The sequence below is a fragment of the Phascolarctos cinereus genome, unplaced genomic scaffold (assembly GCF_003287225.1).
Source record: "Phascolarctos cinereus isolate Bilbo 61053 unplaced genomic scaffold, phaCin_HiC Scaffold_5;HRSCAF=322, whole genome shotgun sequence".
Taxonomy (NCBI): Eukaryota; Metazoa; Chordata; class Mammalia; order Diprotodontia; family Phascolarctidae; genus Phascolarctos; species Phascolarctos cinereus.
Window position 1 is genome coordinate 150,464,880 of NW_027555958.1, and position 10,750 is coordinate 150,475,629.

The 10,750-nt window shown below is 38.9% G+C and overlaps 1 protein-coding gene across 1 annotated transcript in view; it reads left to right on the forward strand.

Moving 5' to 3' along the window:
* DDO (D-aspartate oxidase) overlaps positions 1-6,060 on the forward strand; it is a 24,059-nt gene extending 17,999 nt beyond the window's left edge. Inside the window, exon 5 of the mRNA XM_021008223.2 lies at positions 2,729-6,060. Within this exon, the coding sequence (XP_020863882.1) occupies positions 2,729-3,296 (568 nt within the window). The 3' untranslated portion in view covers positions 3,297-6,060. The remainder of the gene's footprint in view (positions 1-2,728) is intronic.
* Positions 6,061-10,750: the final 4,690 nt, after the last annotated feature.

Sequence of the window (10,750 nt, forward strand, 5' to 3'; positions counted from 1 at the left end):
AAAGGCTTGGGAAGGGGTCCTGAGCTCAGCTATTAGGATATAGTACAAACGATTGATTGACATAAGCAAGACCTATAAAAGAACAGGTTTATTTGGCTTACAAGGATACAGTTGTTGAGTATAGCATAAAGATACATGTTAAGAGATTAATTTTAGATTAGTGTTGCATTTCTCTTGTTTCTCTTTCCCCCAAGGAGATAATTCTCACAGGGGTGTCTGGTTAGGACCTATGTGGTGTGGCAGGACCTCCAGGTCTGAAGATGTGGGAAACTACATTGGTGAGGGCTTTTTCTAAGAACAGGAGAATGGTACAGACCACACCATCATTACAAAGTCTTCAGTTACTCTTTTCCCAAATAGAGTACCAGCTGTGACCCACTGCCACCACCACCACCACCACCACCACACCACCACCACCACCACCATCATCTTTTTATTATTATTGCATTATATTTTATACACATGTATTATATACACATTATTATTACTATAGCATTTATATAGCACCTAGTATGTACTAGGCACTGTACTAAAATATTATCTCATTTGATCCATGCAATAACCTTGGAAGGTAGATACTGTTATTATCCTTATTTTATTGTTAACGAAACTGAAGCCAAACAGAAATTAAGTGACTTGCCCAAGGTCACACGACTAGTGAGTATCTGAGGCCAAATTTGACCTCGAGTCTTCCTGATTCCTGGTGCAGCGCTTTACCCACTCTGCCACCTAGCTGCCAACATAAGCATCGTAAACAACAGACACAACTGAGATCCTGTTATGTACAGGGCACTGTGTTAAATGCCAAGGCTGCAAAGAGGTGCAAAGTATGATCCCTATCTCCCATGGCTTTGGGGCATACTACCATGGGGTTTCTTATCTATCTGGGGACAGGATGTGAACATAACCAAGACGTAGAAATTAGAAAATTGAGTTTATACATGTTGAACAAACATTAAAAGAGGTTGGCCTGCATTTAATAAACTGCTTGGTTATGTGATTCCCGTTTTCATATTTAAGCTTATTCTTTCCTTATTTCTTAAGGCCAGACATGTAGTGGTACATTAGGCTTGTGATACAGTAAGTAGGTTTCTGCTCTGAACATTTGAACAAACTGTCATAATTTGGACAACATTTACTTGGGCCTGGTGGGTCTGAAAGGACTTAAAGTATAGCATCTTTCTGGAAGAGCTAGGTTGTCCTAGCTCCAGTAAGACCATCTGTCCCACCAATTAACCTGAATGCTGTAGATGGTCTAAGATTTGGGAAACAACATTGTTCAAATAAGCTACCATTTGCTTCTCTCCCCAAATCATTACCAGCCTAGATTTCTTCATTCAGCAAGTATTTACTTTGTTCTGTACAGAGCACTAGGCTGGGCAATGTGGTGAATTTAAAGAGAAATAAGGCATGGTCACATTAGGCTTGTGGCGCAATAAGTAGATTTCTACTCTGAAAGATTTAAGACATACATTTGAACAAACTAGCATAGTTTTGAGCAGCTAAGTTATTTTGACTACTATGAATGCCCAAATTAACTAAAAAGGACCCACGAAGGAAGATATTGTCTGCATCCAAAGAAAAATAAATAGTAGTATATATAGAATGATTTTACGTGTGTGTGTGTGTGTTTGTGTGTGTGTGTGTGTGTGTGTCTGTGTCTGATTCTTAGCTATATTTGTGGATGCGTGAAGAAAGGGAAAAGGGAAAAAAGAAAGTTGCATGATAACATCATATGTTTAAAAGGAATAACAAGTTGTACATAATAGATTTGCAGTTTCATGTGCAGTCATCTCTTTTTTCCCCCTCCTCTACTATGTTATGGAAATGCTTGTTTTATTGAGTTCAGAATAAAATAAAATTTAAAAAAAGTAAGTCATGGTCCCTCTGACTTCAAGAAGATTATAACTGAATTGGGGGAATAAAGCATTTACAAATGAAACATAAAGAAAGAAACAGTACAAGAGAACAATATAAAAATTACAAAGCAATATGTAATTAAATGTTATTAATTAAGTGATATAATACATATATTGTATTCAGGGTATCAAATTAGTTGTATATTTATTCAGCATCTAGGCCAGCCCAAAAACTGAATAAAGCATAAAAAGGCTCAGGGTGCTTAGTTTCCTTATCTTTAATCTAAATGGATGGTCATTTCTGCTCAACTTTAGGATGCTTGTTAGAATTTTTTATTTGAATATGTTCTGCTTGAGAACAATTAGACTTGTTCTTTTGGGCCTAGAAGGCAGGAGAAAAGGGTAGAAATTGCAAAGATGCCAACTGAGGCTTGATATAAAAAAAAAGCTTCCTGTGAGTTAGCCCTGTCCCAAAGCAGACGGTGCTGCTTCAAGAGGTGATGAGTTGTCACTCCTCTGAGGTCTTTGAGCAGACGCTGGCCAACCCCTTGCTGCATATATTAGAGCAATGATTCTTTTTAGTTGGGTTTAGAATGGCACTGAGATCTCTTCAAATTCTTCAATTCTTGGTGCTATGATTCTGTGAAACACCTCATGACATCTGCCCCTTTTACCTTACTGCATTATTGGTTTATTTTTCAAGCAATCAATGCATGTACTAAGAGCCAAACGCTGTGCCAGGTGCTGAGGATCCAAAAACAAAGAATAAAGAACTTCCTGCTTTCAAGGATGTTCTTGTTTGGTCCTGTGCGATACATGGGAGCACTAGCAACTACCATGCCTTATCTTGTCATCATTCTTCTTCCTAGGATAAGAGCAAGTGGAGGCCAAGTCCACGACAGAAAGGTAGAAGATCTGTGGGAGCTTTATGGCTCGTATGATATTGTTGCCAATTGCTCAGGCCTTGGAAGCAGAGACTTAGTAGGTGACTTGCAGATTTTCCCTGTGAGAGGCCAAGTCCTTAAAGTTCAGGCACCGTGGGTAAAGCATTTTATCCGAGATGGGGATGGCCAGACCTATATTTACCCAGGAGTCTTCAACGTAACACTAGGTGGAACAAGACAAAAAGATGACTGGAACCTGTCCCCTGATCCACAGAATAGTAGAGACATTCTTGCCAAGTGTTGGGCTCTTGAGCCATCTCTTCATGGAGCCTGGGATATCAAAGAGAAGGTGGGTTTACGGCCATCACGGCCAGGAGTGAGACTACAGAAGGAGATATTAGTACAAGATGGACATCGACTGCCTGTGGTTCACAACTATGGCCATGGCGCTGGTGGCTTTGCTGTGCACTGGGGCACTGCTCTCCAGGCTAGTCAGCTGGTCAAGGAATTAATCACCAGCTTGAAAATCTCCACTTCCAGGGCAAAGCTGTAGACAATATGAGACTGCATATAGCACTGTGTAATTGGTCACCAGCAAAAGGCTTCAATCAAAACTTAAGATGGCGTAGAGTGTGAAAATTGAAATCCGAAGACCTGAATTTGAAGGCTAGTTCAGATTCTTACATGGCTATGTGATGCTGGATAAGGCACTTAACCCCTTTGGGCTTCTGCTTCCTCATTTGTAAAATAAGGATAATAAGAGCACCTACCTCACAAGGTTATTGTGAGGATTCAGTGAGATAACACGTGTAAAGTGCTGCGCAAATCTTAAAGCATTATATAAATGTTAGCTATTATCATAATAGTAATAAAAATAAACTGGGAGGTATAAGCTCACTAAATGTTTTCAGTACTATCATGATGGATGGTAGTAGGCAGGACGCAGATTGAAGAGGGATTCTCTGGACAGTGAAGTTTTCCAGCTGCTCTTGCTTGTATATGATGTCAGAGAAATCTGCATTAAGCCTCAAAATATGATAGAACATGCTCAGTGCAATCCATAATCAATTAAAAGAGTTCAGACATCACAATCTACATAGGAAAAATCAAGTGGATGAATACCTAATGTCTTCATTGTATGAAAGCAGCCTATTGAGTTAATTAGAACATTTATTTAGGTCTGGTATTGCAAAATGAATAATAAGCTGGGCCCATAATTGAATAAGAGAATGGTCTGGATTACATTTAGGACATGGTAATGCTTTTAATAATTTCAAGCTGATCTGTGATACACACAAAGATCATCTTTTTAGCAAGAATATTCTCTTTGTTGTACTATATCGTTGTGGAATGTATCAATCCGTGAAGAGTCAAATTTACAAGTGACCCAAAAAGCAAGAGAAATACACGAAGCAGGTATAAGTTGGCTTAGACATATTACCAACAATGATTTGCATGGAAGAAGAGACATAAAAGATACCATCATGGAAATGGATGGTTGGAAAAGGCCTGGTCATGTGGTGAGGGGAAAGGGTAACAGATGGATTGCCCAAGTGTCACACACCCACAGAATGTTCAACAATCTAGAGAAAGGCATTGAGCATGTTGGGTAGAGCCTCTTTGGAGGATTTATAGGGAGAAAGGAATAAGACCTGCATGAGGAAAAAAAGGAGTGAAGGGATTATGGCAGTTGAGGGTGCGTAATCATCTATGGCTTTAGAGATCAATTGAAATATCATAGCTCTAAAGTCAGATGGGACATTAGAGGCCAACCGCTCATTTTACAGAGGGGGGAAAATGAGGCTCACAGAAGTGAAGTGACTTGTCCAAGGTCACAGAAGTAGAAAGTGGCAGAGCCAAGTTTTGCAGTCAGGTATGAGTCCTGTAGGGGTCCCTTCAAGTTATCAAATCCTTTCTTGGACACTTACTAGCTGTGTGACTTTGGGCAGGTCTCTGAAACTTTTGAGCCTCAGTTTCCTCATCTGTAAAATGAGGTTAATAGCCCCTACCTCACAGAGTTGTATAGATAAAATGAGAAAACATATATAAAGTTCTTTGCAAACCTTAAAAGGCTATGTAATTGCTAGCTGTTATTTTTGTTATTGTTATGTAGTTCTTTAGAATTTGTCAAATGTTCTCTGTGAGTACAGGCATTGTTTTGCAGATGAAGAGAATGAAGTTCAAAGAAATTAGATGCTATTGTGGTAAGAAACCTGTGTCCCCTTCCTCCTTCTTATCTCTTTTACTTACTACCCGAGTAACCTTGGGCAAATCACAACCTCCTGGGCCTCATTTAATGAAGTGGTTAGACTAGGTACCCTCCCCTCCACTCCCACCCCCAACCTCCTGGTCCCTTCTAGTGCTATGCCTCTGACCTTCTGGAACCTGTTCCCTCAGAAGTGCCTGGCCCATAATCCCCTAACTAACAAATTTAAGAGCCGGGAAAAGAACAATTTAAACCCAAGATTTTTGACTCTAAACCCAACATCCTTTCTTATGATATCTTGGATCAGTGGTGTGAACATTGTTTTTAAAGTCTTGATACAGGTCTAAGAATACGTGCCAATGAAGAAGACTTTGAGTAGCCTTTCCTACATTTTGAAAACTGGTATTAATATGTCTAATAGCAACAAACATTAGTAGATGTGTGAAGTGAAGCTTTATGAAACTGTAGAACATAATCTCAATTTTTAATTATTTTGTCAAAAGCAAAATTTATTTCAGTCTCTGTAACCAAGGATGGTGTCAATTTTCATGGGTGTCAGGACTTTTTTTCTTTTGGTCTGTGACATCTTTTGTATCTCAATTTCACTATAGAAAGTAGCAGATGAAAAACTATGTGTGTCTGTGTCATGCTTATATCCTCTGTTATTTTCAATACTCAGTCAACTTGCCATGATATTTTTCCTACATGAAATCACAGAAGAGATACTCAAATCATTGTTGAATTGCTGAATTGAATTGAGTAAAAGTATTGTTTATTTTAATAATAGGAGTAGCTTTATATTTCCTAGCTTAGGACTGGTGATAGTGGCAGTAAGTGGTAAAACTGCCCAAGTGCCAGGGGTTGGCATTGATTTAATAGCAGTTTTGGAATATCTGTCTCAATGTTCTCCTCTGTTAGAATAAGTAATTAAAAATTGCCCGTATTATATTTATCTGATGGACAAGTACTGGTGACTTAGTTTAAGCATTTTTCTAAATTCTACTACAATGACATATTCAAAAGGTTAATTTTGGAATAAAATAATATAAATTGTAATAAAATAAGAATTATAATAAAATAAATTTTGTAATAAAGATGGAATGACCTTTCTGAATGGAAAATACAATTGTTTCTTTTTTATTGATAACAGCTTTTCCTTCTGTGTAGGGATTGTTTCATTCACTGTATTGTCCCAGTGCCTGACACATAGTAGGTGCTGAATGCATACTTGTTAATTGAACACACACTGTCAACTAATTAATATTTATGGAGGGAGGGTGGGTGGGCTAAAGCTAAATGTAGTCTATATAAAAACAGGGCAGAAGATGTAAGGGTGGAGTGAATGAATTGATTCACTCAATCACCCCATCTTTACATTATTCTCTCTTTAAAAATTTTTTTTTGTGAGAGTTAAATTCTTAACTTAAAAAAAACTGCATTCTATAGAAATGTATAACATTGTAGTATAGTCATCTGTAGTATGTTAGTGGAAATCTGTTTATAATGGAATAGGTTGAAAGGAGTCTCCCTCATTAGGACCCTGGCAAAGGAGGTTTTTATTACCTCTACAAGGGTGAGGTTCTTTGGGCCTACCAGGGGTGTGGCCTTCTAGGTCCTTGGGTGTGGCCTTCTGATGAGTCCAAGTTTTACAGAACAAATCCTTTTATTAAGAAGATTTGTTCTGTGAAATTTGGATTCAGTCAAAGGGCTGTACTTGAGGACCTAGAGGGTCTCATGTGGCCTCAAGGCCACAGGTTCCCCACTCCTGGCTTAGACTATTGACAAGGGCAAGTATCTCCTTCTCCACTGGCTGCTTCCCCTTAACCTCCATGTTCAAGTCTCCCTATGCCTTAATTTTTTTTTCAAAAGCGTTATCATTATTATTTACTTTCTCAGCTCTCTCCTCACTGCTAAACTTATGGAAAAAGTTGCCTGTGCCCAAAGCCTCCCCTTACTCTCCACCCACTATCTCCTTACCCTCTTACAATCTGGCTGCCCCTTCCAGCATTCTGCTGAAATTGCTCTCTCCAAGGTCATTAGTGACTTCCTAATAAGCAAATCCAAAGGTCTCACCTCCCACTGTCTGCATGACATCTGTGCCCAGATGTCCCTATGGTGCTTTGTGTTCATCATGTCAGCATTACTTTCCCTCTAAGCCTAAGCCTCCTTCTAACATCTCTGTTTCTGTCAGTGGTGCTGCTGAATCCCATCTTGAAAGAAGCTCTTCCCCTTAATCCTAGAGTCTTCCACCTAAGATTATTTCCAATATGTCCTCTATATATCTTGTTTGTACATGGTTGCTTGCATGTTGTCTCCTCCATTAGGCTGTGAACTCCTTGAGAATAGGGGTTGAATTGCCATTCTTTGTATTCCCAGCATTTAGCACAGGGTCTGGAACAGAGTAGTGAGAGAAATGATTATTAATAACCAATGATTTAGGGAGACCCAGAGTCCTCCCCTTGTTCTTCATCTTTTTTTTTTAAGTGAGGCAGTTGGGATTAAGTGACTTGCCCAGGATCACACAGCTAGTAAGTGTCGTTTGGTCTGAAACCGAATTTGAACTCAGGTCCTCCAGACTCCAGAGCCCGTTCTCTATCCACAACCCACTTCTTCTAAAGTCCTGATTTTAAAAAGTTCAGTCTCTGGAAGGACATTGCTAATAATGAGATTGGAATAGGACCCCACCCTTGCAGGCTAGCTAATTGCATTCTACTCAGGCTTGGGTGGGGTATAAATTCTTTGAATAGATTGCCTTAGGCTGGGGATGGTCTGGGCATAGAGAGTGTCCAAAGATGACATGATGTCACCCTCAGCCCACGTCCCATTGTGTCAACCAGAGTGGATTGCCACTCCTCAGAAATACCTACTATAAACTGTGAGCAGCCCAGCCACCATGATTGCCTTTGGTTTGATGGTCATCCTTTTATTAATAATGTGCTGGCCTTATTGATAAAAATGATTAAATTACATAGAAACTATGTCTCTCAGAATTATTTTAATCACCACATGTGTTTAATAAATGCTTGTTGACTTGGTTGGTTTGCCAAGGAGCCGACTTCTCAATGGGCCGCACCTTACTTGTTTGGTCAATGGTTCCGTCTTCCCTCCCCCATTGCTAGTAACTCCCTTTTAAGATTACCTTTTATCTACACTGTGTATCTTGCATGTACTATTTTTTTGCATATTGTTCTCCTATTAGACTGTAAACTTCTTAAGGGCAGGGACTATTTTTGCCTTTCTTTGTATCCCTAGCACTTAGTACAGTGCCCAGCATAGAGGTGGCACTTAATAAATGCTTGTTGACTGACTGTGTTCAATGTTAGGCTCAAGCAGATCTCAAGGATCTTCAGTGTAAAGAGGGGCTGCTCTTGCAGAACTCTAGAAGCTTCAGTTAGCCAGGCTTTCAGACTTATTCAAGGCTGCCTCTGTCTCTGTCTCCCCTCTGACTCCCCAGGAGTCTGTGAAGCCCAAGCCCAAACACTAGTATCACCTAACTTGTGGTCTCTGAACTAGCAAGATTTAATGGTCCTCCCCAAGTCTTCCAAATCAATACAGTTAAGTAAACATTTTCCAATTACCTACTGAGTGCAAATCACTACACCAGGAGAGATAACCGAGTTTAGATAAGACAGGGCCTTTGTCCTCAAGGAACTAGCTAACAAATTAGTTAGGAGATGACAAGCAGATTCCATTAACTGAATTATCCAATGATACATGATAAGTACTTTAGAAGAGTATGACAAAGAGAGTATTCAAGATTGTTTCCAATAAAAGGGATCAAGAAATGCTTTATGGAAGAGGTAATAACTAAGTTGAGATTTAAAGAATGGACAGGAATTCAACAAGTGGGAAAGGGAGAGGGAGGCCACACCAGGCACAGAAAACAGCATGAGCAAATGTTCTAGAGTAGGAAAGCAGAGAGCACATTCTAGGGACATAATACTCCAGTTTAATTGGAGCATAGTGTATATCTAAGAATGGAAAGGTAGGATGGACTTTGATTGTAGAATGGATGCCACACTTTGAACTTTATTTGATAGATGATGGGGAGCTCCTGAAGATTTTTTGAGCAGAAAATGGACATGACCAGATCTACATATGAGGAAGATTATTCTGATATGGTAGTATAAAGGATGGATAAGAGGAAGAGAAAGTAGAGCTAAGAAAACCTGTTCAGAGGCTATTGTAATATTCCAGGTGGATAGAAATGAGGTCCATATCAGGATAGCAGCAGTGGGAATAACGATGAAGGGATATATACAAGAAATATTGTAGAGAGAGGATTGACAAAGTTTGGTAAATAATTTTGAGAGGTGATGGGGAGAAAGAGTAACAAAATGTACATAAGATTTAGACATGGACAAGTAGGTGAATGAATCCAGATAATGACTGGGACTGGATCAGTGAGAAAGAGCTATATAATAACTCCAAAAGCCTCTCTAATCCAAATCATCAAGCATTTATTAACTACCTACTATGTACCAGGCACTATGTTAATCTCTCTGTGAAGCTGTCTTGACATTTATCCCATAAAGGGGAAGTTGGCCTATAGCCAATGGCAGTCAGTTAGGAAATATGAGGCCATTTCTGCAATGTGGCATCAAGAGATTTACAGCTGCAAAGGTTAATAGGAAATAGGGATGGGAGCCAAGTAGATTATTTTTTACTAATTTTGGCTAGCTTTGTACTATGCCATATGCTTAAGAAATGCCTTTTGGAAATTATTATCTTCAAAACTTTAAATCTAAAGATATAATACTATGTAGTGGTATAATGGAAAGCACACTATATTAGAAATTAGGGATTTCTACTAATAACCCCTTATGTGACCTTGGCTAAATGACTTGATTTTTCTGGGCATCTCACCTATAAAATGAGGAAATTAGACTAAGCAGCTTCATTCCTTTAATAAACATTTATAAGTGCCTACTATGTCTAAGGTTTTGTCCTAGGTGTTTGGGATGCAAAAATGAAAAAATGACCAGGGGATATGCTGGGCAAACATATAGTTATAATACAAACTAGGATGAAATCAATGCATAGGTAAGGTCAAAGAAGGAAGCATAAGATATTTGGGAAGGCAAGTGGTGGTAGAGGAATTTGTCATGGATTCAAAAGGGAAGTGGTACCTGAACTGGGTCTTTGAGAAAGGGAAATGTTTCTTTTTTGGCTTTTTTACATTTAATTTTTATTTTTTCTCAAATACACGTAAACAAACTTTTAAAAACATCCCTTAAATTTTTTTTTGAGTTTCAAATTCTCACCCTCTCTCCCTCCGTTTTGTAAAGACAAGGAGTTAGGGCAGCTAGGTGGTACAGTGGATAAAGCTCCTGCCCTGAAATCAGGAGGACCTGAGTTCAAATCCGGCCTCAGACCAAACACTTGACACTTACTAGCTGTGTGACCCTGGGCAAGTCACTTAAACCCGATTGCAAAAAAAAAGGCAAGGAGTTTGACATGGATTATACATGCCCAGTCATGTAAAACATTTCCATATTACCCATGTTGCAAAAGACAATGAAGACCAAAAACACAAGAATAATAAAGAAAGTAAAGAAAAATGCTTCCATCTCATTCAGACTCCAATGGTTCTTTCTCTGGAGGTAGATAGCATTTTTTTTATCATATGTAAAGGGAAATATTTCAATAGGACCCTGGAGTCAGGAGGACCTAAGTTCTAATGTGACCTCAGACACTTGACACTTGCTAGCTATGTGACCTTAGGCTAGTCACTTAACCCTAATGCCTCACCAAATATATATATATATATATATATATATATATATATATATATACAACAC